The sequence below is a fragment of the Ceratotherium simum genome, chromosome 2 (genome assembly GCF_057802395.1).
Source record: "Ceratotherium simum simum isolate JZ-2026a chromosome 2, ASM5780239v1, whole genome shotgun sequence".
In the NCBI taxonomy this organism is placed as follows: domain Eukaryota; kingdom Metazoa; phylum Chordata; class Mammalia; order Perissodactyla; family Rhinocerotidae; genus Ceratotherium; species Ceratotherium simum.
This window is the reverse complement of record NC_141901.1, coordinates 96,175,142-96,201,726: the sequence shown is the minus strand read 5'-3', so window position 1 is coordinate 96,201,726 and position 26,585 is coordinate 96,175,142. Positions and strand designations below refer to the sequence as shown.

General features: G+C 44.7%; 1 protein-coding gene across 2 annotated transcripts in view; it reads left to right on the top strand.

The window, feature by feature from the left end:
* Window positions 1-26,267, top strand: part of CACHD1 (cache domain containing 1) — a 208,221-nt gene extending 181,954 nt beyond the window's left edge. The window contains exons 14-27 of one of the 2 annotated variants that reach the window (XM_004431450.3): window positions 479-621; window positions 1,294-1,475; window positions 2,592-2,702; window positions 7,814-7,936; window positions 9,064-9,163; window positions 9,257-9,373; window positions 11,350-11,510; window positions 11,852-11,938; window positions 12,808-12,924; window positions 14,110-14,261; window positions 15,539-15,700; window positions 16,958-17,035; window positions 17,676-17,777; window positions 25,348-26,267. In XM_004431450.3, the coding sequence (XP_004431507.2) occupies window positions 479-621; window positions 1,294-1,475; window positions 2,592-2,702; window positions 7,814-7,936; window positions 9,064-9,163; window positions 9,257-9,373; window positions 11,350-11,510; window positions 11,852-11,938; window positions 12,808-12,924; window positions 14,110-14,261; window positions 15,539-15,700; window positions 16,958-17,035; window positions 17,676-17,777; window positions 25,348-25,586 (1,874 nt within the window). In that variant the 3' untranslated portion in view covers window positions 25,587-26,267. The remainder of the gene's footprint in view (window positions 1-478; window positions 622-1,293; window positions 1,476-2,591; window positions 2,703-7,813; window positions 7,937-9,063; window positions 9,164-9,256; window positions 9,374-11,349; window positions 11,511-11,851; window positions 11,939-12,807; window positions 12,925-14,109; window positions 14,262-15,538; window positions 15,701-16,957; window positions 17,036-17,675; window positions 17,778-25,347) is intronic. The other variant, XM_087449533.1, reaches the window with a different exon arrangement.
* Window positions 26,268-26,585: the final 318 nt, after the last annotated feature.

Genomic DNA, 26,585 nt, shown 5'->3' with positions numbered 1-26,585 from the left:
GATGTTATGTGTAGATCTAACTTATCTTGGGTCCGGCCCCGTGGTCTAGTGGTTAAGTTTGGCATGCTCTGCTTCGGCCACCGAGGTTCAGTTCCCGGTCGCGGACCTACACCACCCGTCAGCGGCCATGCTGTCATGGCGACCCACATACAAATAGGGGAAGATTGGCACAGATGTTAGCTCAGGGCAAATCCTCCTTAGCAAAAAAAGAAAGATATTTTGAACTTTGGCGATTTGGGGCACTTGCGTGTATTTGTATGTGTCTCTTCTGTTTCGCTCATGACTGTAAGCTCCCTGAAGGGAGAGAATGCGGCTTTTCTTCCTTTTTAGCTCCTTCTGGGTGGAGTTCTTTGCGTTCCTTATGGAAGACTGTAAGCCATCACAGTGACAGATGGCAGAGCCTTAGCGACGCTTTTGTCTGGGCCTGAGATCATCAGTCTCCGTGTCCTCAGGCTGGCTTTGTCTGCTTCTCTTTCAGAAAGTCCAACCGTCATGCTATCTGCTGGCAGCTTTTCCTCCCCCTACGAACACCTCAGCCAGCCGGAGACAAAGCGCATGGTGGAGCACTACACAGCCTATCTCAGTGACAACACTCGACTCATCGCTAACCCGGGGCTCAAAGTGAGTGCTGCGTGGGGCCCCGTGCCTTCTGTACCCCTCCCCAGGCCTGGCGGGGGCGCAGGCAGTGGACCTTTGAAGTGGGAAGCCCCCCCTCTGGATCTGTGCCTCTCAGCTGGGGAGCCAGAGAGCGTGTGGCCCACAGGAGGCTGGTAGGTAATGACCCTTCTGATGGATTAAGAAGCCCTGTGGGCCAGATGAAGAGTCCCTTTCAGGCCTTAGATGCACTAGGGGTTTTCTAGGTAGGGGGTGTGATTTAGAGACCAGGGAAACTTTCCCAGCTTCCCTTTTCTCAGGGGAAAAAGTCAAGTGCCGCCACTGTCTGCTGAGATACACATGATGAAGTTGAAGAAGCACAGATTTAGCTGGTGCGCGCACGTGTGTGTGCGTGTGTGTGCATGTGTGTGTTTAATGCTTCACTATGGGATCTTTCCTCTTAAACGCAGAAAGCCTTGCTAGGATGAACAATTGAGTAAATCACATATCCACTGACTATATTTCAGTAGGTGTTTGTTTTCACCAAGTTTGGCTGTATCCATCTGCTGTGGAAAGATTTGTAAGAGGTAATGGGGCTTGGCTTCTCTGCAAGAGAGCTTTGGGAAGCCCTGCCAGCGGTCCACTCTCTTTTCATGCGAGACTTAAAGGATCCCTGCTCTGTCTTCCTTTGTTTCCCAGTTCTCTGTCAGAAATGAAGTAATGGCTACCAGCCACGTCACAGATGAATGGATGACACAAATGGAAATGAGTAGCCTGAACACTTACATTGTCCGCCGTTACATAGCAACGCCCAATGGCGTCCTCAGAATTTATCCTGGTTCCCTCATGGACAAAGCATTTGATCCCACAAGGAGACAATGGTGAGTTTTAGGGGCTTCCGTTATCGAAGGTTCCCCTCAATCCTGGAAAGACATGATAAATGCATACAATAAAGCAACATCAGGCAGTCACATTAGATAAGATGGCAGTGAAAACATGTTTTTGAATCTTTTTTTTAAATGTAGTGTTAACAACAGCTTTGTGGGGTTTCCTCTGTCGACTATTTTTATCTCGTCATTGACATTGTGAGACTGAAATGCTTTGTGCTTGGCCAGTTCAGTTCCTAGTGGTTCTTCTGAGTCCTGCCTTGTGTACAATGTGTCTGTAGTGCATTGACTTCATTTCACTGCACATGATTATGGCTCGCATTACAGCTCACGTATGACCTGTGAACAAAGAACACGTATGAATTCAGAAACATTTTTTTCTTCTGGGCTTCACTTTTACTCTGATTTTCAAAACAAAAGCTAGTCAGGTGTTATAGTAGGGGGGCAACTTGGGCATAAAAACAGAATTTCCAGACTAATGCTGCTTAGTGCCTGAGTCCCTCATGAGTCGCTATTCTTACTGCCTGTTCCCCCCCTCACCATGGTATCCAGGGTGCATTTTTATGTGCCAAATTGTATTTGTTTCTATTGCATTCATTAGTTTATTTTAGCCTCTAAAACGGCTATGCTATTGATCTTATTAAAAGCTCAGATATAGGGCCGGCCCTGTGGCTTGGTGGTTAAGTGCGCGCGCTGCAATGCTGGTGGCCCGGGTTCGGATCCCGGGTGCGCATCGAGGCACCACTTCTCCGTCCATCCTGAGGCCGAGTCCCACGTGCAGCGACTGGAAGGATGTGCAGCTATGACATACAACTATCTACTGGGGCTTTGGGGGGAAAAAATAAAATAAATAAAATCTTTAAAAAAAAAAAAAAAAGCTCAGATATATACTGAGTTCAGTGTCTATTTTAAAAAGAGAATTTCAGACTTTCTTGACTGCTTGTGTTGATGCTAGTCAGACATAAAAGATAGGAATCCTTTTGAGTTCTAATGTAGCACAGGCACAATTTATAAGAAATATTTTTAGAGTTACAAGCCCACTTTTCTTTGAAGTTTACAGAGTGGTTGTTCATATGCTAAAATAACACGACTCTCTTTGGTCTCTGTTAGGTATCTCCATGCAGTAGCTAACCCAGGGCTGATTTCTTTGACCGGCCCATACTTAGATGTTGGAGGAGCTGGCTATGTAGTGACCATCAGTCACACAATTCACTCATCCAGGTAATAATTTTTTAGTAATTTCTTAAACACATCGAGGATATTTTAAAAAATTTGAATAGTAGACACCAAAGATTAGTAGAAAAGCATGGCCTTTGAAGTGAGGCAAGCTGAGGTGTTCGTGTCTTCTCTAGCTGCACCATCTTGGGTTCCCCGAGCTTCCCTCGGACTTGTGTAAAAGGGGGATAGTACCTACCTCACAAGGTTATCTTGGTTGAGTTGATGAAAAGCTCTTAGCCCAGTTCCTGGCAGCCATGAGGAGGCTTATGAAGAAGAAAAAGAGAGATGTTAGATTCAGGAGAGCAGTCTGTAGAAATGCCAACCAAAGAAATAGCAGCAGAAGCCAACAATTATCGTTACTAGAGAGTGTTTCTCTAGCAAAGGAGCATACTTAGGGAAGAAAAAAAAGTATCAAAACATCAAATTTATTACCTCTTGTATTTGGATCTAACTCTTCAGAATATGGGAGTTTGTTGTTGTTCCTGTTGTTTCTACTTCATCCTTGCACTGCCTCTTGAAAAATAAAAAGGCATTTGAAAATTGATTTTCCAGGGATGCAATAAAATGTCAGTATCACTGTAAATATATTTAGAGTGTTTTGTGTTTCCTGCTTTTGAGGCTTCAAATTTAAGCTACAATTGTCAGTGAAATGTTGGGTGGAGAGGCAAGTCGAATGTGTTGTTTTAATCCCTTTGTTATACAAATAGTGTTTTACCCTAGCAACCAAGAAAGACCACAGTTTGACTGGTACCTGTAATGATGCCTTAAAATTTATGGGCGACAGGTTTTCTTGCTTAACTTGATGCTTTTCACTGGTGCTCATTATGTATCAAATGACTGACATTCCGTAGAATTCTTGTAATGCAGGTTCTTTGGGAGCAAGGATTGGGAAGCAGTACTGTGTGGAATTTCAATATCATTACCTGTGTCTCCATGGAAAACAGGGCCCTGCCACCAGCCAAATGTTGATTCCTTTGAGGGGCATGGTATCTGGCTCTGTCAGCTGCTCCCGTAATGTAATATTTCACATGTAAACAAGTAACACTCATTTAGAACAGACCTTTTCTATGTTTTCATTAACAGACCATCTGTCAGGCATACGCCTACTATCGCCTGACTAGGAGACTCGTCATCCCTCCTACATATTCTAGTCAGTTGAGAAAAAGTAGACAAATGTGATTTCTTTGAGGGGATGGGAGGCACTTTGATCTTCAATGACAATGACATGAGCCAGAATGGGCTCTTAAAGATGTTGTTAGGGGGTAGGGAGAAAACGATGACCCACGAGCATCTCACTCAGTCTTGGGCGATCCATCAGGCTTCTCCCACCTGGCCACTCGTTATCAAGAGAGAATTTTCTTTCTTTCAATGTTCTTGTTGTTGGCCTCGGGGGGCTGCTGCAGGGAGGTGCAGATTTTTATGCTCGTAGACATATGTGTGCGTGTTTTTGTTGGAATTTGGATGGGTGGAAGAACTTGCATTTAGTTTGTTTACAAGTATCTATGGTCAGTCCAAATGAAACATGATGGAAATATGGTGGGCTTCCGGTTAGAAAAACCTGAGTTCAATGACCTTATTTGGCTCCTTTTTATAGTGTGTTTAACCTACACAAGTTTAGCTATTCAAGTTGAACAAGAGTTAAATGGCTGATTAAATCCTGAATTCTGTCCACCCGCCGCTCGATGAGAGCGTATTCCAGGAATAAGTGTCTGCTCTTGCCGTGATCAGTGTGCATTCTCATGGACTTGGTCATTTGAACGTTTTCCTTAGCTGAGCGTGCTTTTATTATTTGAAGCCATGTATTTTTCATTCGGCATAGTTGAGAATGCAAGTCAACTACCACCTCTGGTTCTCAACCAAAGCACCTGTAGCTTTAATGGATGTATTGCTATATGGGCTCGGTGAAGGTTCTTTTTTCAAATGATTACCAGGATTGTGGCCTCGTGTGCCAACGTGAGAACCTAACCTCCTCCTAAGTTGTGATTCCACTCTGGAAAAGGCGATTTGCCATTTCCTGTTTGTGTGGCTGTGAACAAATTCCTTCTTGCCTTAGTTTTCTGACCTAAGAAAGAGGGGTATTAGGGCCCATCTCAGATGATTATTTAAGGATTACGTTAAATAATGTATGTGCAGCTCTCAGAAGAGTGCCTGGCACACGGTAAGGGCTCAGTGTTAAATGTTAAATACTTCTTTTATTATCATTATTATTATTATGTTCCGTGACCTCTCTGAGCCTCGTGTGAAACAGGTAACAATGCCTGTGTTGAACTGATAGAATGAGAATGAGAGATGAAGCGTGTAAAATACCTGGCACTGTACTTGACAATGTCGAGTCCCAAATAAATGGTAGTTATTTTTATCATCATGCTGTTTATGCTTTAAATTTCTGGCATTTTAATAAGTCAGAAGAGAGAACTTAAGCTACTGTTCAACTTGTCATGCAGCATTCTCGTTCGCTCTTGGTTTTCAGAAGTGGTTTGGCTGATAGCTGGGGGAGGGCCCCGTCCATCTCAGTGCTCACTTATCAGCTCCTCGTAGTAGCTGTGCTGTGGCTCTTCCATTCGCATCATCAGTGGCCTGAGAACCTGAGCGTGTATTCTTTAGAGAATGATAATGCTGGTAGACACGATGAAGTACAGTCAATGATTAAAGGACTGGTCAGACGAGTCTTTGGCAGTGAAAATCGCACACAAGTGCTGCAAACAGCACGGTCCGTTGTACTCAGAAATGTAGGCTTGGTTTGATTTTCCTAGGGTATTCTTTATGAGTTGCTATGGTAACAGTGTACATTTTTGAAATGCAGGTGAAATATGAATGCTAGGCTTACATGGGCAATCTGCAGGCTTTTCCTTCAGCATGTTGATCATATTGGAGCAGAGGGTAGTCATAGGGGAAGTTTAGAAACAAAATGAACTTGTCCCAAAAAACCTGAGTTGTATTTTCTGCTGAGACAGCTGTAGTCTGTAGAAAGAGCCAGATTTGCACTCTGGTCTCGATACCATAAATAAAATGTGATCAGTCGTGTTTAAGTCTTTTAACCATTCTAAGCCTAATTTTTCATTTATAAAATGAGAACTAGAATTCCTTCCTGACATCTTTGCAGGAAGTTAAATAGATCGCATAAAATTGCTTGGAAACTCTTTGAGTGCTGTGCAGATCTAAGGAGGCAGGATAACCTACCGGTTAGGAGTATGTGCTTTGGATATGAAGATGCTGCGAGTTTAAATTTCTGCTTCTTCTAGTTATTCACTATGTGACTTTAGCCAAATGCTTAATCTTCTCAAGCTTCAGTTTTCTGGAAATGATAATACCTCATAAGGTTTCCATGAGAAGTAATTGAAATTGTATATTCAGATGCCCACCAGAGTGCCTGTAAATTGTGACTCTTCAGTAAATGGAAGCCATTACTATGATCATGGCTTTTCTTTAGACTCATCCCTCTTTCCTGGACAACCAAGAGATATTTAAACTTCTTTTGACTGATGCTTCAGCAAAACATTATTTGCTACAAATCACAAATCCCATATGAGGTAACTGGGTCTTGGATTTCTTCCATGGGGGAGTTAACATTACTTCAGTAACAATAGGGGCTCTTAATGAGGCAATAGCCTCTCAAAGACAATCCCACAACATGGTCCTCCCCCATCCCATACCAAACACAGTTTTGACGGCAAAGCTCTGATAGAAATTTCATTACAGGTCATGGTCACTTTTTCTAGAGGTTTTTTTTTGGAGGGGGTTGGGGGGGAGCACTGGGAATGGAGGTTAGTGTAAGTTAGTGGTAACCAGTGGTAACCAGTGTAATCAGTGGTAACCAGAAGGGGGCAGTTGTCTACATGGCAAAGCTAATTTCAGCCCAAGTTCTGATTTTCCAAAAGAGGATTTTATCTTGGGAAGTTTATTCTGAGCTTTCCAGTTACTATTTTTTAAGGTTTTTGTCAATAACAGGTATTTTCTTTATAAAGAAATCAGGCTATTAGATGATGGTAATGATGGGCTCCTGGAATGTTCCATGTTGGGTAAACCCTGCAAATTCCCAGCCACGAAAGTACAGGAGTTCATTGGCCAAGCAACCCAAGCCCCTCCAGCCACCCATGAACATAGATTAAAAAGAACCTGGGTTCCAAGTGAGAAGTCCATATTTCTGATATATCTCACAATTTCTCTGAAAGAATAATAAGTTCACTCTCTGTCTAGGCCTGAGCTTTGAGCTCTGTCTAGTTTTCTTTAGAGTAACTTCTCCTTATTGGGTGTTTTCAGTATGTTAGGCATCTTGCTAAGCACTGTAAACACACCATCTCATTCGATCCCAATAACAGCCTTATGAAGTGGATACTACTCTTATCCCCATTTTCAGATGAGAAAACTGAGGCTTAGAAAGGTTAAGTAGCATCTCAGGAGCCACATGGATAGAAACCAACAGGACCAGGATTTGCCCCCAGATGCTTGATTCCAGAACCAAAGATTAGCAAGCACCATGTTGTACTGCCCAACATACTCTTCCTTGGCCCTCATTTTTTTGAGAGTAGCATTTTAGAATGGAGAAAGAACTGGCCTGTGAACCAGGAGAGCCTTGTTCTAGAATATGAGCTGTATTTTGAGTAGAGCCAACCTTAGTGTTAGAGAAAGAAAACTAGATGCTATTTTTACTAAGCTTTGTATGACCTTAAACTAGGCAGTTAACCTTTGAGATCTCAGTTTTCTTATCTATAAAATGAAAGAAATAATTGCTCAGGTTCGTTGTCTAAAAGTTCCTTGTTGGAAGGAACCATAATAGCCATGCATCTGACCTCCCACCTGATGCCTGTTCCCCCATAGTCTTGCCTGAGAATAATCTAGCCGCTGTCAGAACATCCGTAGTTGGGACTAGCCGTATTCCGCAGCTGCCATCTTTCGGGCTGATCTGAAAGTTCTACCTTTAGTCTTAAATTTTTCTCTCGTCAGATCTCCCTATTATGCTAAATCATTTAGTTGACCATTGTTATGGGGGTGGAAAATGTGGAGGAACAGCAGGCATGTATTTCTGAAACCATACAATGTCCTTAGGAGTGAACATAGCTTTTACCTTTAAATAAGACACACCTCTTGTTCTCACTGGTCCTTTCCACATGAAGTACACAGCTGTCTTCCGGGCACACCGTAGCTGTGATGGGCATCGACTTCACGCTCAGGTACTTCTACAAGGTTCTGATGGACTTATTACCAGTTTGTAACCAAGATGGTGGCAACAAAATAAGGTAAGCCCTTCAGGGACACTATTTCCTATCCAGCTGCAAAATACAAAGAAAACGAGGTCAGCACCTCTGGTTGAATGGCAGCCACGTTGCCATGGTCAGGACCAGAAGTGCAGTCCCTGACCTGGGTCTTCTGTTAAGAAGGTTTTGTCCTTTTATTTTTCTAAAATGCATCCATTCATGATTTAGACAAACAAACTTGGCTCATAACGAGGAGAGAAACTGCGACACAGAATTCTCCAGAAGCTCTTGTTTCTCTAGGAGTCGGTAATTAGAGGTTTCCCATTTCTTGGGTGCCAGAAAGACCAGAGGGTACTCTTGGGTAGTACCTTTGATGTTAACTGAGTTATTCAACCAAAGTCTTCATGAGATGTTCAGACGCTTAGACTGTTCCCTTGTACATTTCCCCAGAAAGAGGCTCATGGAAGTAAAAGTCTCTGCTGCCGGAATTTCTGAGGTGTCTGATCAAAGCAAGGGCATCCCCTTGATTTCATGCAGGCCACTTTTAAAATAGCTTTCTTATTTCAATCTCATGGGCTCGTATCACTGCTGAATTTCACACTGGCCCTTAATGGGGAAGTGCAGGATTCACAGCAAACTGTTATAATGATTGCAGAGTAATTGTAGTCTTGATTAGAGCGAGTCTAGCTTTATTTATTTAGTGTTTCCATCAAATATATTTTTGTATGTCCCTGAATGTCATATTTTATGTATGTTTATCATCAAAAGAAGAAATTGTATGGTTTACTTAAAGTTTGTGTCTATAAATACTCAAGGCCACTTCCTTTAGAGTCTCCCTCTGAAAAAAGAATAAACTTCCCACTTATACACTCTTGAAAAGATCAAGTCCATCTTACTAGGACTGGGTGGGCACATTCTGTATGATCTATGCAGGTGACCTCAGAGTGAGGAGTAACTCTGTCACCTTAAACTGTATGCCAGGTGATCCAAGAATACAAGAATAATGTATCTGTCTACCTGCCTGCCAGCCTTCCTAAATGTTTTTCAATGAACACTTAATCCAGAACATGAAATAAATACCTTTGTTTCAGGGCTAGCAAGAAAAATGCTCTCTGAAAGTGTAGAGAAACAGCTTATAGGAGTGAGGAATGTCGCTTGTTTTGGTACAGGTGCTTCATAATGGAGGACAGGGGTTATCTGGTGGCACATCCAACCCTCATTGACCCTAAAGGACACGCACCTGTGGAACAACAGCACATAACCCACAAGGTATTTGTTACGGAGCTGGTAGCTGAGTTCTCCAGCAGCCTGCTGCTCATTAATTATATGGCATATGTCTTCTGTTCTGTTTGGCCTTGTCAGGAGCCCCTGGTAGCAAATGATATCCTGAACCACCCAAACTTTGTCAAGAAAAACCTGTGCAACAGCTTCAGTGACAGAACAGTCCAGAGGTTTTATAAATTCAACACCAGCCTTGTGGTAAGTCGATTCCTGAACGCTCTCCTGTCCCGTCCCACGATGGAAGATGAAGTGGAATAATGGCTAGTGTCTGACTATTACTCCTGCCTGTCTCATTGCCTTGGAATTATAGAATGATAGGACAGAGCAGGACCTCAGGCCAGCTCCCCAGTTTGACAATTATGGGATATAAAGCCCAGAGTGGAGAAGTGAATATTTTAAGGTCTCACACTTGGTATTTTGTTTTGGTTTTGTTTGTTTAAAGACTCACCCAGGCTCCGCCCTTTGAAATGTCTGCTGAAGTCTGTTCCCACACTCTTGTATAAATATCTGTGGCACCATGTGTCTCTCTCTTCCTGTCCTCTGGAGATCACAAGTCTCCTTAACTTCTTAAGGCCGAATTAGGTCACTTCTTGGTCATCCATCCTGTTAGATGGGAGCTCTCGTGTAGATCATCTGAAAATAATTGCTTATTTTTACCTGAGAATGCTCGGTATGATTTGAGGTGCTGCAAACTTACCTGGATATGATTAAAGATCTTAAGGATATTCTTATTAATTTATAAATAATCCTAGCTGGAAGAAAACTAAAAATGCGTAATGACAGAACCAACATTCAAAAAGTTATTCACACCAGAAGTAAGTTTTTATTTAGAGTAGGTATTTATATCTTTAATTGTATAGTTAAAATTCATTTCAAAGATGTATCGGGTTAAATGAAGATCCTAAACTTAGTGACAAAGAAAGCGATTCCAAAAACAGTTGTCTGGGAGATAGAAGAGTTTTACAAATGAATATGTTAATAGGATAGTGTGTTCAAAGCAAGAGAAGTCATTACTCTCTTCAGACCCCATACCATTCTGAGGAACACTCTCCTTAAAGGGACGTTGACAAACTAGAGTGTAATCAGAGGGAGGTAAGGTTGACATATGCAAGTCTGACTTACTCTCTGTATCTTCTGTCATTTGTACAATGATTTCCTGAGTCTTCAGCAGACAGAGCCAGGGTACTCTGTTGGAAATTTTTCAGAAACACAAATTTTAGTGGAATATAAATTAGAATAATTTCTTAACAGTCCAGGTTATTCCAAAATGGAATTGGAGCGTTCCTGGGTGTTGGAGCTAACTGGATGATAATCCTGTCTTATTGCTTACATTATAGAAGCGGGCATCTTCCAGGCAGTGGGAAATTCATCTAGATCTCTAAGAACCCATTCCACACCATGACTCTCAGAGTTAAGCTTACCCTCACCGTGCACATATACAGGATGACTGGCGTGGAAACAAGCGTGGGATTAAATAATTGGCCTCTTACATATGACACACAGGCAGAAACGAATGACCATACTCAACTTTACAATGCTGCTTTTGAATCTTTGGTTTTCTATATGGTAGACGAATTTGGCATTTGAAGAAGCTGGCTGTCACATTTTCTTGTTATAGAAAGAAGAGGAGGATGATTGCTTTAGTTGGATTGTTTAAATAGTCTGGAAGCAGGAACTGGCCTCTTACAGAATGTTTGGTTTTTAAATAATTTTATTATGCTAGAAGAGAGCTTTGTTATCCAAGGTGGGCATGGGGGGTGGGAATGCCTGTTTTCTGGTTGATTAGATTTGCCTTTGAATAAATTTTAAACTATTCCTTACCTGAAAGTTGCCTGTCATTGCTTCTTACAGTTATTTTCATTCTATGATATATTGTTATGTGTTTAAAAAAAGAAAGATTACAAAACTAGCTATAAAAATTTTATCTGTATAAGTGTAGATAAAAGAATAAAAATATATGCACGACTGTTAAATGAGAATTATCTCTGACTGATGGTATTATGAAAATTTTTTATTTTCCAAATATTTAACAGTGACTAAATACTACTTTTGTCATCAGAAATAGGCAAAGTTTTATCGTAAGCTATTTTTAGCAGATGTTTGAAGGGTTTTCCCCGGGATTGGGCTGCTCTGTGCACTGTTGGCTGTCACCCCTGACGCTGGGTTGTCTGCAGGGGGATCTGACGAACCTTGTGCACGGCAGCCACTGCTCCAAATACAGGCTGGCGAGGATCCCGGGGACCAACGCGTTTGTCGGCATTGTCAACGAGACGTGCGACTCACTCGCCTTCTGTGCGTGTAGCATGGTGGACCGGCTCTGTCTCAACTGTCACCGGTAAAAACGCGACGGGTCGTATTCTCTGTTTACCACGCTGTTGAATATTTTAACTGATGCCAGTCATTTTGAAGTGGCATCTGCAAAATAAACAAAGTGCAGGGGTGTGTCCTGGAGAAAAGGGAAGTCCTGGTTACAGAAGCGTTTAGAGCTGTGCTGTTTGCAGCATCTGTCCGGAGAGCAATGGATTGAGGCCACTTGTGTATTTAAACCTTTGGTCATAATTTCCTTTTCACTGTCTCTTTTAACTAGCTTGAGGTTTCTTTATTCTGGTTCCTTTAGTGTGTATACAATAGAGAGTTTGCTATTGACCATCTGCATAGTAACTTCTTGCTTTTCAGAATGGAACAAAATGAATGCGAATGTCCCTGTGAGTGCCCTCTAGAGGTCAATGAGTGCACTGGCAACCTCACCAACGCAGAGAACCGGTAAAAAAAATACATATGTATGTGTGTGTATACATAAAATATATGTGTGTGTATGCGTATACACACACACCTACTGGGATTATTGTTTATAGATTTGATTTGGGTTGGGGTGTAAAAAGATGATTCATTCTAATGATGAAACTGTTCAGTGAGCCAGATTTCAGGCTCCATAGTGCCTTAAAATGAAGTCCACTTTCAGGTTTAAATTTAATTGCTATGAAAGTATTAAGAGTATATGTGCTACATACAAAAAATATGAGACTGTTACAAGCACTAACTAAGTGCCTGCCATGTATCAAATACTTGAGGAACGTTGTCACTTAGTTTTCAAAATAACCCTGTGGTAAATATGTAGCTACCCTTCACACACACACACACACATGCTAACACATAATATAGCATTATTTATATTAGTGAAAAATTTTAAGACCAGTTAAATAAATTGTGGTAAGTCCCTTCTCTAGAACTTAAAGAAAGAATATTTTGTGCATACGTATACTAGTATATGTTTGTTCAGGCATAGAAAAAATGTCTAAAAGGACCTTCATTAAACTGTTAACGGTGGTTACCTCTGAAAAGTTGGATTTAGAATGGTGAGTGAGGGGAGATAACATTCACTTTTGATTGTATACATTCCTATTTTGTTGAATATTTGTGACTTCCTAATTTTTTTGATATTATTTCCGTTGTATATAAAGATAAACAAATTGAAGCTCAGAATAGTTAAGTGATTGGCCCAAGGTTTCGTAGAGCTAAGTGGGAAAGCCAGGATTCAGACCCAGATCTGCCTGACACCATAGGGGCCAGGGACGTGATGGGTTTGGCACGTGCGTGGTATTGGTCCTAAGCCCAGAATTGCTCCTGCCTAGAAACCCAAGCTGCGAGGTCCACCAGGAGCCGGTGACATACACAGCCATTGACCCTGGCCTGCAAGATGCTCTCCACCAGTGTGTCAACAGCAGGTGCAGCCAGAGGATGGAAAGCGGGTAAGTGGTGCTCAGGGCTCGGTTTACGTCAACACGACGGCTGCGGGAACAGCACCTGGTAAAGAGTGCTGACCGGGAGCCTCGCTGGGCTTTTCCAGCTGATATGTTTTAAAAAGGTGTATCGACTTTTCAGATCCAAAACTGATTTCCACAAGCCTTAATCCACCAGATTTAAGGTTGTCTGGTTTCCACTTGTTATAGCTACTTGGCGTCGGTACCACGTGTTAGTAGCCTCATCTGTGGATGGGAAAGTTGTTCTTGAAATAAAATGTGAGAATAAACTTGCGAGGGGACATGGCATCAAGAAGCATGAGGCAGGAACTCATGGGCTCCAGAATCAGAACCCAGCAGTCAAGGCTCTCTGTGTGATACGTGGAGGCGCCTCAGTTTTCGTCCTTAGAAAGCAGATATGCTTTGTGGTAGTTTTGGGAACTAAAATCTCCAAGTCTGTGCTCCCTCCCCTCCTCCTTGGGGTGTTTGGGACTAGACCTCATGGGAACAGTGGCTGTGGCTGACTAAAGGGCTGGGGGTGGGGTGATTCGACTGTCGTAGCTGCAGGTTGTCATTTGATTAAACAGTGGGTGGAGGGGGGCAGCCACTTCTACTTTTGGTGTATATTTTGGCAAAAGAATGATAGGGCATCAGATAAATTAGTTTGAGATATTATGCAGCAACCCAAAGTCAATTAAGTTTGAGAAATACTGCAAATGTTCTCTTAGAGTCTTACTGCTCTTGACATATTAAAAGTCCTAAGAAATTGGCAGTAAGGAATCTATTTAACTTATCTAATATTTCCCAAACTTATTTGACCCTGTTTTCCTTCCTTCCTTCCTTTTTTTTTATGGGGGCTGTTAGACTGAAGTCTAACAAACCTTGAGGCCATTTGGTCTTTTAAGATGGTTTTGAATAATCCTGCACTAATCCATGATTTGTGGATTTCGTGGTTTGGTTCACAGAGAGCAGTTTTATTTCCATCATTTCCAAGTTGTTGAGGGACATAAAACAGCTCTCCCCAGCAGACTGTTGCTATTGTCATTTTATAAGTAAAGGGAAACAGCGCTCAAGGAGTGACTAGTAAGCGCTAGTAAATGATGGAACTCTTGAGAGCTGTCTGATGCCCAAGCCCATGGGCTCTCCCTCGCCCGACACTGCTTTCCAGAACACTCTGCATTGTCTTTCTGGCAGGGACTGTTTTGGTGTGCTGGATTGTGAATGGTGCATGGTGGACAGCGATGGAAAGACTCACCTGGACAAATCCTACTGTGCACCCCAGAAAGAGTGCTTTGGAGGGATTGTGGGAGCCAAAAGTCCCTACGTTGATGACATGGGAGCAATAGGTATGTTTGTTGGGAACCCGTAATAATTTAATTCTTGAATACACATTTTCCTGTCTATGTAGATGTCAGAAATCTTAAATTGATTCTCTGCTTTCCTGATTCCTTTGCCAGTAGTTTTTAGTTACAAACCCAAGGCAGATAATTATCTTCAAAGCTGGCTGGATATTTTGTGCAGAGTGAGCAGCCATCTGTCCTGCCAAGTTTTGCAAGCCTGGAATTCATTCCCATAAAGCTTTTCTGAAAGCTCTCAGGCCTAATTTCCACATGGCTGAGCTCTGGAGTTGGTTTGAATGTGCGTCCCAGCTCTCAGAAGCACAGGGCTGACCATGGGTGGACTGACCACTGTCCGTCTATTTCCTGCTGCAACCTTCCCTCACAACTTTGCAAGGCAGGTTTTGTGGCTACAAATCATCGTGTAGGGCCTTGGGGTCCACGGAAGCCAGAGTTCCCTAATGCATCTGGAGTAGCTTAGGGTGGGGACATGGACACTGTAGGGAAGAACACCTCTGGGATCAGGCCCCAAGACCTCAAAAACGTGACCTGCATCCCTCGGTGAGCTTTTTTCAGTGTCTTTCTGGAGTTAGCACAAATTCCTAAAGCTTAGCTGGCAGGTGAGGCAAATATTTAAACCTTTAGTTAATTAATGCCTTGCCTTTTAAGGTCTCCCCACGTTAGCCTGTCTGTAGACTAAGACGAGCTCCTGTGTGAGGGACAGTTGAGCTCACATGTTACTGCTGACCCGGCTAGGATGCGGTTGAAGTGACCTTTCTCTAAGACGTCACTTTATTCGCCCACCTGCAGTCTCCTGTCTGAAAAGTGCAAATGGTGTTTTAAAGGGAACCCATACGCTTTGAAATGTGATGTTTGTCGCACATGTTGATTGTACCTGGTGCCGTTTATTTTGGCGGACCAGTCACATGTTCCCCAGAGAGGCCCAGGTGGCCCTCCCCTCTGCACTAGCGCCCTCTCTCCCATGAGGAGCCCACACCCAGTGAGCGGGGCTCTGAGCACCTGGCGCTGCCTGGTGAGTGATTCTCACCAACCGGCTTGTTTCACCAGCGCCTGCCCAGTGTGCTCTCGCTGTGTGGGGCAGCCAGCATTGAATTTGAGAATGAGGGATTCAACGAAGCTGCTGCTCCCACCTTCTGGTGGGTTTTCTCTGACGGCTTCACAGCTCAAAGCACTGTTCTGACTTAGCTTCCCCAACCCCCTTCCCATCTCACCCCCATTGCACCTGGGAAATCACACGGGACATCTGTTTGTTTATTTTAATGAAGGTGATGAGGTTGTCACACTGAACATGATTAAAAGCGCCCCCGTGGGTCCTGTGGCTGGGGGCATCATGGGCTGCATCATGGTCCTGGTCCTTGCTGTGTACGCCTACCGCCATCAGATCCACCGCCGGAGTCATCAGCACATGTCCCCTCTCGCTGCCCAAGGTGAGCTCGAAACGCATCCCACGGCTCCTCCAGGAGGCAGCAGCCTTCCTTAGGTTGTTCCAAGGCTGGAAGGCCAGTGGCCAGTCGTGTAAGCCTGTAAGTAAGTATAAGAACAGGGCTGCGTCCTCAGCTTCTGTAGAGTAGATTCCCAAGTCCCCAAAGCCTGCTGTCCTCCTGTGGCCCAGAGCCCATTCTTTAGTGCCTGGACTCTGCAAGCCTCACGTTGATTGCCGAGAAAATCCCTGGATCCTCTCTCTCCTTACACAGCACTAACCCGCCACAGCCTGCCTCTGGAATAAGCTAGTCAGGGCAGCTGGGATGCTGAGTGGGAAATTTTATTCTTCACTAAGCTCAGATGTGCTGCCCCAGCCGTTCCAAAAACGACGGGTGGACCAAAGATCTCCCGGTCACCCTTGGCAAGAAGGTGGATCTGTCCTATTGCAGCTGGCAGTAAATAGTGTGAATGAGCTCGCGTTCGGAGGAATAATTGGAGGAGTAGTTGAAGTCACGTAGTCAGTGATTCATCTGTAACCATGGCTTCCATACCAAGACTTAATCGTGGTGTCTGTGCTCGCTTACAAGGAGCAAAGCATTTAATGACCATCCCCATCCTCCCTACAGCCCCCAGGGGTGTACTGGCCTGAGCTTTGTGGAAATGAGGCTCAAGTATCATTCTTTCTGGACTCGGTCAGGAGCCACCTAGCTCCCCCTTGCAGCAGGAAAGACAGGTCGATGCTGGAATGTTTCACTGTGACTGCAATCCTGACGGGGGATCAGGGGATAATGTTGCCGGATTTAGTGACAGGCTCGTGACGAGGCTCTTTCCCCTTGGTGAGATTCAGTCAGACTGAGGATGACTGCCCTCCACGTGACCTTGTGCCTGGCCTTTCCCAGGATTTGTAGCACCATTTGTCAGCACAGTCGGCCAGGGTTTCAGACCCCTTCCTTCTGTCTCAGGTACTTTAGGAGAGGATTAAAAGATCTGTTAGCCTCTATCAGCTTCTTTTCTCCTTATTCTTCAGAAATCCATTTCAGATGCCTCTCTCGATTATTCGCTCTTGTTCTCTCTCTTCTGATTCCTGCTCCCTCCTCCTTAAAAAAAAATAGATGGGACATCAGTTCATCCTTTTGCAAGATAGGACTCGTTCTTGATGGAATGCTGTCACCCAGCCATCAAACAAGCACTCTGCAGGGTATTGAAGTGAGAGATTTTGTTTGATTAAATAGTCATGTTTCTCTCTTTTTAATGATGGGTAGAAATGTCAGTGCGTATGTCCAACCTGGAGAACGACAGAGATGAAAGGGACGACGACAGCCACGAAGACAGAGGCATCAGTGAGTATTCCGGCTGCCTCGCTGCAGAATGTGTCAGCAGGAGGCTGATCCACAGTAAATATTCCGTCTTATATCCTTTTGGCTTTTATTAAAATTTAAGAAGCCTTGACACGATGGGGTTCCCCCCCCCCATTTTCATTCGGAGTAAGTATAGGTGTTTGCTTTGTTTTAGAAAATCTCAAAAGATTTATGATGTTCTTGTTGGCATTAAGTTCTTTGGTCTAAAACACCTCACCCTTCTCTTTCCTCCTCCTCCTCATCACTTTGCAATATAGTATTTGAGAAAGGGAATCAGCAGGTATGCTTTTTTTTAATCCCTTAACTAATGTATACAACTGAGGGGAAAAAAGAGCATTTCTTTATCAGAAGAGAGTTCCATTAGTGTTGAGACATCCTGGCCTTCAGCTGCTTAGTGCAATCTTCTTGATGCATGTTGGATGCTTGTTACTTGGAGATATGTAATTAGGAACCTCTCCCTGCCCTAGATCTAAAACCAACTCCCTAATCCTCAGAGTCTTAAAAAAAAATATTTATTCTAGCTCTCCAGAGAACACTCCCCCAACGTGTGAATGAGTGGCTCAGAGCCAGTGTGGGTGATACGGAGAAGCTGCTGACACTAACCATCCTTGCCTTCCCACAGTCAGCAACACTCGGTTTATAGCCGCGGTCATCGAACGCCATGCACACAGTCCAGAGAGGAGGCGTCGCTACTGGGGTCGATCGGGAACAGAAAGCGATCATGGTAAGGTGTAGCTTTCTGCATTTGAGGACTGGAGGAACCCGGTGTACTCCTGGGGGCCAGTGCTCACACCCACCCTGGTCTCTCCCTCCTGTTCTGTACTCAAATTATTTTGATATGGTTTTCCAAAAAGACACTTTTATAAGAGCCCAAAGGTAGTTTTGCTTATGTCTCAGCACTCCCAGCTGTAGGTGAAATGACCTCTGGGCACACAGATCGCTTCCTGGGTTTTCTCCATAAACAAGGGTCAGATTGTCTCATGGAACCTGCCTTCCACTCCACTTGATTCTCAGTGAGTTGGCGTCCTCATAGGTCCTCGATTCTGGTGTTGTTGGTTGGCAAACACCAGCATCATTAAGGGCTGTCTCAGTCACATATTCTTGGGGCCTGGCAGGAGTCCATGCTGGCCTCTGGCATTCTCCAGCCTTGTCTGAGAGGCCCACGGAAGTCTTCACCAAAGGGACAACATTTGCACTGAGCTTTGAAGGATGCTTAAAGAAGAGTTAGGGGCAAAGGATATTAGAGGCAAAGGGACTAGTGTGTACAAAGTCATGGAACTGTATAAAGTGCCTGTGAGATGCTCAGGAAGGGTCAGGGCTGAATTGTGTGGAGGCGCTGAGTGCTAAGTGAGCTACAAGCTCAAGACTTGGCCACCACGTGGCTTCTCACCTTCTCCGTTTCACTGTGGCTCGTTGTCACAGGGAGCAGCAGATGTGTCCTACTCTCTGAGCATCACTGTCACAGTTCCACAAAAATATGAGTGGTAGTACTTTTCTTGTAATTGTAAAATCTTTTTATTTTTCATATAGCTGTTCAATTTCCCAGAAATCTTTATTTTCTTCCCAGAATCAGGTCTTTTTTTAATGCATAAATAATGCATTTATGCCTTTTTGACTCTGCTTTCTCCACATCTACCTTGAAAAACAAAAGTCTTCAAACTGTGCTCCCACACCTGTGCTAAAAAATTCAGGAGTAGATATTTGTCGGAGCAACCAGAATTGCCTTTTAGGTGACAGCCAGGTGTTCAGACTCCCTTTGGAAAACAGGAGAAGCTAAAGCTCTGATTTGTAGGTTGGAGACTCTTAATTTGGGCTTTGAATGACATTGTTCCCACCAACTAAATGGAAACTCCGGGTTTCTATGGAGAGTCAAAGCAGAACTTAAATTTTTCAGTTTCTTTGACTTGCTGCCTTTTTTCCCTAAAAACCTTTGAACCTGCATAAACTCGTTCTGCCAGGCAGTTCTGTGCCTCTTCTCCTTTGAATAATAAAACAGGTTTGAGGCTACTCAAGTTCAACAGAAATAATTTCTTATTCAGCAGAAATTCTGAATCCTTTCTCTCCCCCCCACCCTTAGAAACTGCTTCAACACAGAGCTGGAATTCTGAGTGAGGTTACGATGTTCTGTTAGCAGTCCCATGGTCTTAGTAAAATGGCAGATGAAGCGACAGCTGAGATAAAAGGAGTAGAGCAGCGTCAGTATCTTAACGCCAGGGCGTCTAGCTAAGGGCTTGCCTTCTTTGATTTTTCACAATAATTGGATCCCTCTTATCCCCAAGGAATGAAAAACAGTTTCTCGTGCAGACAGAATGCAGCACCGAAAGAATTGGAAGACACTGGCATTCCTCGTAATTCCAGATGCACCACAGAATCAATAGCATTTAACTGCATGTTGTCACATACCTGAACCTGTAGGGTGGGTCACTAAAATTAGGGGCATCAAGTTCGTGTCCCTGTGATCCCTGGAGGATAAGCCTTGTATACGCGTTAGAACAAGGATCTAATCTCATTGTTCTGTCTGCATGCCTCTTGCCCGGCTCCTATTTGGTGAATGGATTGGGCATCTGCTGTTTGCTAGGCACTGGAGGAAGCTGGAGAAGGAGTGACAGCATCTCCGAGGCAGCTTGGTGTAGAAGAGCTTATGAGACAGGGTCAAGGAGAGGTCACTTGGAATCCTACCTCCCCCCACCCCCTACAAGCTGTGAGACCTTAGTGAAGCTACTTTGGACCTCAGTTTCCTAATCATTAAAATGAGATTAGAAATTCCTACCTGGTAGAGCTGTCATGAGGGTGAAGTGAAATAATGTATGGCAGGCGTGAGCTCAGGGTGGACCCCTTCGCCTCCATGCCCACTCTGCCCTCAAGGAGTTTACAATCTGGGGAGAAACTGTAAACGAGTGCATGTATTCATAAGACTGATAAGAGGCTGAATATGACAGCTTCCTTAAAGGAGAGGATGAAGAAGAAGATGGGGAGAGAGTTCACTTTTATCTGCAGGTAGATCTGGGAGGACCCCAGCGGAGAGGTGGCGTTGGTGCTGCCCTTGAACTGGTAGGGTCAGGGTCATAGTGTATGGCTCTCTGCTACCCAGAGAGCATATTTCCACGTGAGTCCCTGGATCTGATGCACAAAAGGAAACTCAAAAGAATTAAATATATAAATGTGCGAGTACTGAGCTGACTAGACTTTTGTACTGTGGTTCAGAGTTGTGATATTCCTAGAATTAAAACCGAATGTTACCAAGCTAAACTTGGAGATTTCAGGCTGCATTTTTATTTAGAAGTATTTCATGTGGCTAACAGAGTTTTGTGTTCCAAATGAATCTAATTTTAATTTCTGTTTCTTGAAAAAAAATGCTCAAAATAAGAATTGTTTTTGAAAAGTATAACATCATTTGTCAATATTCTGAGACCACTTAGAATGATTGTTTTCAGCACTCGACTATTAACTGTTACACTCACAGTGGAGGTTAGAAACAGTTACTACCTGTCTTTGCTTCTAATTATGTATCTGCTTTGCCCATTATTTCTCTTGAAAATATCTTGTTCTATCTAATCATCAACTGGCTTATTTTTAAGTTAAAAATCACCAATATATATTTGTTCCTGTGAATCTATGTTTTGGTTACCATTGCATTAGACACCTCATGCATTATATTAAGCAACATTTTCTCCTTATGAAAGGGAAAATCCTCCCTAGTGAAGCAGATTTCAAAAGATTCAAAAGGCAAATGCTGAACCTTGAAAACCTAGTCGGAAACTGGTCGCACTGCCCAGGAGCACTTTCCAGAGGTGCACACATGCCCTCCTGCAGTTACTCTCTGTGACCACAAGGTGGAGAGTGAGTCCCCGAGGGATCCACGTCCCAACCATCCGGAGCGGTTCCTAGGCACCGTCAAGTAAATATAGAAGCAGAATACAAAAAGCAGAAGCCTAGATTACTCTTCTATTCTTACTGGAGGCCTGGCCTCCTTCCTGAAGCCTGTTTCTCGCTTGAGATCATCTTTGCAGAGACTTTTCTGCATACACTTTTGGAGAGTAGAGATATTTTTCCTTTCAAAGTGCCTGTAAATATCCTTTGTGTCTTAAGTAGTGCTTCCTCCTCCCTGAGTCAGAGACCGGTCTGTCTTCTTCATCACTGTTGCCAGCACTCACAGAACTCCCTGGCACTGAGTAAACAATTAATTTGCTAAGTGAGCATGTGTCTGGCTTCCTCCTGCTTCTCCACAGCCTTGCTGCTCCCTCCAGATTTTCATGAGTTATTGAGATATGGGGAAGCCTGAGTAAGTTACTGAGGGATCTGGCAATAGGATCACACTGAGAAATTAAACGAAATGGCCCCCAGTTCTCATCTGAAAGCATCAGGAGAAATAGGGGTCCCTGAGTTGCCTCGGGGACAGCTGCACCGTCACCACCCCTTGGGCCTGTGACCAGCCAGTTTCAGAGCATCCCTGGACTCAGAACCCCTGGGCCAGGCCCAGCGACTCCTTGGGTGAATGCCACGGTAGACACAACACAGATAACTAAACAAACTCACCCGTGCCAGCTTTGGGAATAGAGTATGTGAATTTTGTTTAATTACGTGCCTGCCTTATGTGAGGCATTGTGTTGAATATTAGGAATACAAAGATGAATAAGTCCTTGTGCTTTAAAAAAGAATTTGCTAATGGACAAGAATGCCCTATAGTTTATTGTAATATGGTAAAATCTAAGACAGAGATGTGCACAGAATGCTGTTGAAAATCACAGAAGGGGCGCCAGACCCCATGTGGGTGGGGGTGGTTGGGAAGGCTTCCCGGAGGAGACCTTCAAACTGAGGCATGAAGCACAACAGCAAGATGAGGGAAGGCGGAGGGGGAGCCAGGCAGAAGGACCACCATGAATTTTCCACCATGAATATGAAAATGAATTATCAGTTACCGTGGGTGCTTGTAAATGAGCAGAGATAGGAAGCCATCCAGGAGTATTTGGAAGCAAGATGAAGACAGCCTAGCACTCAAGATTGGCCAAAAATAATCAACACAGACACTGAGATTTTTCTAAAACCATATTTTCTACTTTGGTCCCTGACGTGTAGAGCATAAGGTGGGTTAAGCATCCATAGCACTTGGTGGTTGAGGTTTTAGAGCCGACATGACATTCTAGACAGTGCTGCCAAAGCTAAGAGGCTCATTCTGCCTCCTGATCTCTTAATCTTGTAAAGGCATCACTGTTTGCCCAGGTTCTGAACCTAGAAATCTTGACCTCATCCGAGGATGTCACCCCTCCTGGCATCTTCCCCAAACAAGTGCAGTCGCTCACCAGATCCAGCCCACTCTGCACTCGAACAGTCTCTTGAAGCCAGCTGCTTGCTCCACTGAGACTCTGCTGCTGTCCCACTCCAGGTCCTCGGGTCCCTGCCCCGTCCAGCCTCCTGTCCTGAGCCTCTGACCCCTCCTTCCTCATCCAGCCTCCTCACTGCCACAAGATAGCCTCTTAACGCAGCTGTGTCATTGCCAGCCCCCCACCCCCGGGCCCTCGCCTGTTAGTAAATCCTAACTCGTAGCTTCAACCAGACTTCTTTTTTTTTTTTTTTTTTTTGGTGAGGAAGATCAGCCCTGAGCTAACATCCGTGCTAATCCTCCTCTTTTTGCTGAGGAAGACCAGCTCTGACCTGACATCCATTGCCAATCCACCTCCTTTTATTTTTTCTCCCCAAAGCCCCGTAGATAGTTGTATGTCATAGCTGCACATCCTTCTAGTTGCTGTATGTGGGACATAGCCTCAGCATGGCCAGAGAAGCGGTGTGTCGGTGCGCGCCCGGGATCCGAACCCGGGCCGCCAGTAGCAGAGCGCACGCACTTAACTGCTAAGCCACAGGGCCGGCCCCAACCAGCCTTCTTGATCTGGCCTGAGCCTGCCTGTCCAGCCGCATCTCCGGCTTCTGCCGCCCACTCATCAAGCTTTTCCCCTTCCCCAAAGGCCCTGGAGCCCTCCAGGCTGTGTCTCCCCACCTGCAGCGCCTCTCCACTCCTTTCTTTACCTGATGAAGCCTTTCGCTCCCCTGAGGGCCACCTGAAGTGTCACCTCCAGTGTCCTCAGCTGCGTTAGCTGGCTTTGGTGGTCCTTCCGGTGTGTTTCCCCTTCCTGACCGAGGCTTCTCAGGAGCTGGGCCTCGTGTTACTGCTCTTTGTTGAGCCCCCAGCCTGGCACCTGGAGCAGAAGGCTCTCAGGAATGACAGACACACAGCAGCGACCTTGTCCTCTTCCACCCTGACTCTCCTGGCATCTCCACATATGTGACCCGCAGACTTTCAAAATCAAGATGTGCAAAAAAATTCATTTTCTTCCCTGGGACTTGGGATCTCCAAGTCTTCACCTCGTACCGTCCCGACTCAAGTCGCTGTCCCCTGTAACCACCCTCACCCCCCACGGCCCCTCCAACTGCGTACCAGCTTCTGTTGCTGCCACCCCTGAGGTCGCATTTCAGCCTGTCCAGTCCCGTCCCCCAATCTTAATCCTCCATCTCTCATCTGGGCTGTTGCCATAACCTCCTGACTGCTCCCTCCCTCTCCTTTTTATTCATCTTCCAAATTGCCACCAGAAATCTTTTTAAAACACTGAAATTACCACGCATTTTTTCGGTCTGCTCAAAATCGCATATTCTCTCTCTCTTTGCTACTTTGCCATGGCCTTTATGAGCTGACCTTTCCCCCACCACTTGCCCTGTCCCCGGCTACGGCTCGCACTCCGCCTGGCCACGGGGTGCAGGACAACCTCCCGCTTCACCCCCTGTGGCTCTGCTCACCTGTTCCCTTGCTCGTAGCCACTTACCGAACTGCTCATCCACTGAAGCCCGACTAAAACATGAGTTCGTGTGTGAAGCTTTCCCATTCCCCTAGCCAGAACTAGTTACTCCCTGTTCCGGATTTCAATTATAGCACTTACCGTTAGCTGCATTAGAGTAAACCCAGCTTCCTGAATATCCGTCTCATGCTCGGCTGTGAAATCCTTAAGGAAAAGAGAGGCCTCTTATTTGTGATTCATAGTCTCTCCCTCCAGCCCCATAGCCATCTTCAGTCAGTGAATGATTGAGTTGCGCTGTGCTTATCCTAGTTTTATTTCTCAAGCACTAGCTTTTGAGCTCCTTTGTGCAGGGACCAGGTTTTCGTCCTGGTGTCTCTTGCAATGCCCAACACAGGGTCATATACACAGGTGCCCAAGAACTGCGTGTTGAGTTGGACTGACTGAAATAATTCTGTCCTTTGAGAAATGATTCATTGAGGACAGAGAAGTGCCTTTCTCATTGTGCACAGAGCGTGCGTTTTCAACCACAAGCTGTTCTTGCTGGCTGTATGCAAGCCCATCGGTTTTATAGCCACAAACATGACTAGTGCTACTCAGGGTGAGTGCTGAGTGATGCTAACCGTAGATGCGGTGGAAATATTAATGAGCTGTCACTTCTCAAAATTTTTAAAGGGGATTTTTGCAATATTTAAAAACACGCCAGGGTTCTTGGAATGGAATCCTTTGATCAGCAAGGGCATTTTCTTTTGAAACATGTATGACTTAGAATACCAAAAGAAATGAATCTTTAAGTACAGTGAGCCAGCTTCCGGAGAAGTGCAGATGCTTCTGCTGTTGCTGTGGGCGTGTGTGGAGGTGGTGCTTCCTTAGGTCCTGGAACTTCAGGCAAGTTCCTTAACCTCTCTGATCATGTCCCTCAACTGTAAAGGGGATATTAAAACACACACACGCCTAACTCTGGGAGGCAGGAATTCCGGGACGTCAGTGCCCACCGAGGAGCAGGCGTGCAGGTCCTGGGGCTGTTGTTTCTCTTCCTGTGGCACCACACTCGGGCTTTTGGAAGCCCAGCTTTCCCACCGGCCCCCAACTGATCTGAGTCCTCTTAGGATCTTTTTCTTGAAGCTGCCTTTTTTTTTTTCTTTAAAATAAAAAATAGTCTTACCCTTATCTCGGGGGAAAGTGTAAGCAGATTGTTGCCCACACACCAGTGGTGGCTCTCTGTGGATCTGATGGGACGTGAGGTGATTTGAGTTTTTGTTTTGTTGATATGAGGGTGTGGGGAAAGGGTTCTTGTATTTTTGTTCTCATCTGTACTCTCTCAGCTGTCTAAAATGTGTTTATTGTGTAATTGTTTTAAGAAAAAAGCAGTTAAAAGATCTCATTGAAAACAAGTCCCGTCGGTGTCTGCTGATGTGGCGCAGACAGGAACACCTCCCAGCGCCTAGTCCGCAGTGACATCTCCTCCCTGCGTCTGGAAGCTCTCAGCTGCTTGTCCTGTTCATTTTCTAGGTTACAGCACCATGAGCCCCCAGGAGGACAGCGAGAATCCCCCGTGCAACAATGACCCCCTGTCGGCCGGCGTCGATGTGGGGAACCACGACGAGGACCTGGACCTGGACACGCCGCCGCAGACCGCCGCCCTCCTCAGTCACAAGTTCCACCACTATCGCCTGCCCCACCCCGCGCTCCATCACAGCCACCACCTGCAGGCAGCCGTGACAGTGCACACCGTCGACGCCGAGTGCTAACAGTCTCCCCACCCCTCGGACGGCGGGAGCTGGGAGATACGGAATGTCCTGGAGGGAAAGAGAGCCAGCGTCAAGTCCACAGCAAGAGATCCCTTGTGTTTGTGCTTTGTCCAGAGTAGGTTAACTCATTTTCTGCCTGTTAACATGTTTCAGAATAAGATAAACAACAACAAAATCACATTTGTGAAGATGCGAGGCTCGTTCTGAAATGGAGGGGAAATAAGCCTGATTAATGAACCTGCCATGATGCTAACGGAATGGAACAGAAGGCAAACCTCCAAACAGAGAGACGAAACCTATAAATGAAACATTGGGAACCTTCGTTCAGCTGAGCCAGAGGAATGTTCCGAGGAGCCAGAAACCTCGGGCTCTCCTTAACTGGAAGAGAGAGAAATCTGCTCACCCGGATGCTGGGAACGTGGCACATCCAGATAGAAGCGTGGGCTCTGAAGGTTCCACCTTATTCCTTAGCGAGATCTGGGTACCACAATTGCTGTAGGGAACTCACATTAAGCTCTAAATGATGCATCTCAAAATTTCTAAGTAAAGGATTATTTTTCTACTATTTATTGAACTTTCAAACATTCTCAAACTTTGGGGGAAAGAAAAGGAAACACATGAGAAATTTTCAGCAGTTATCGAGCTGTTTTGTGTGTAATAAAGTGGTTCTTTGATTAAGGAGTTCTATTTCTTATTTAACTGGTGTCGTCCCTCTGCCCCACTCCACAGAATGGGAAAACGAAGACATTTTTCTCTCTGACTTGTTGACATAACGTTTTCTTTAGAACAACATTTCATGGAAACACATCTTTGTAATGCAGTCTTCTTTCTCTGTTTGACAGAGGTGGGGAGGGGCAGAGGATTCTAAGAAGCTTTTAAAGACATTTTATGGGTGGTTTTTTTTTTTAACTCGTTTCCACTCCCCATACAATACAATGCTTTTCTTAGGTTTCTACGAAACCTAGTATTACAACCCTAGCCTTTCCACTAAGGGAGGGT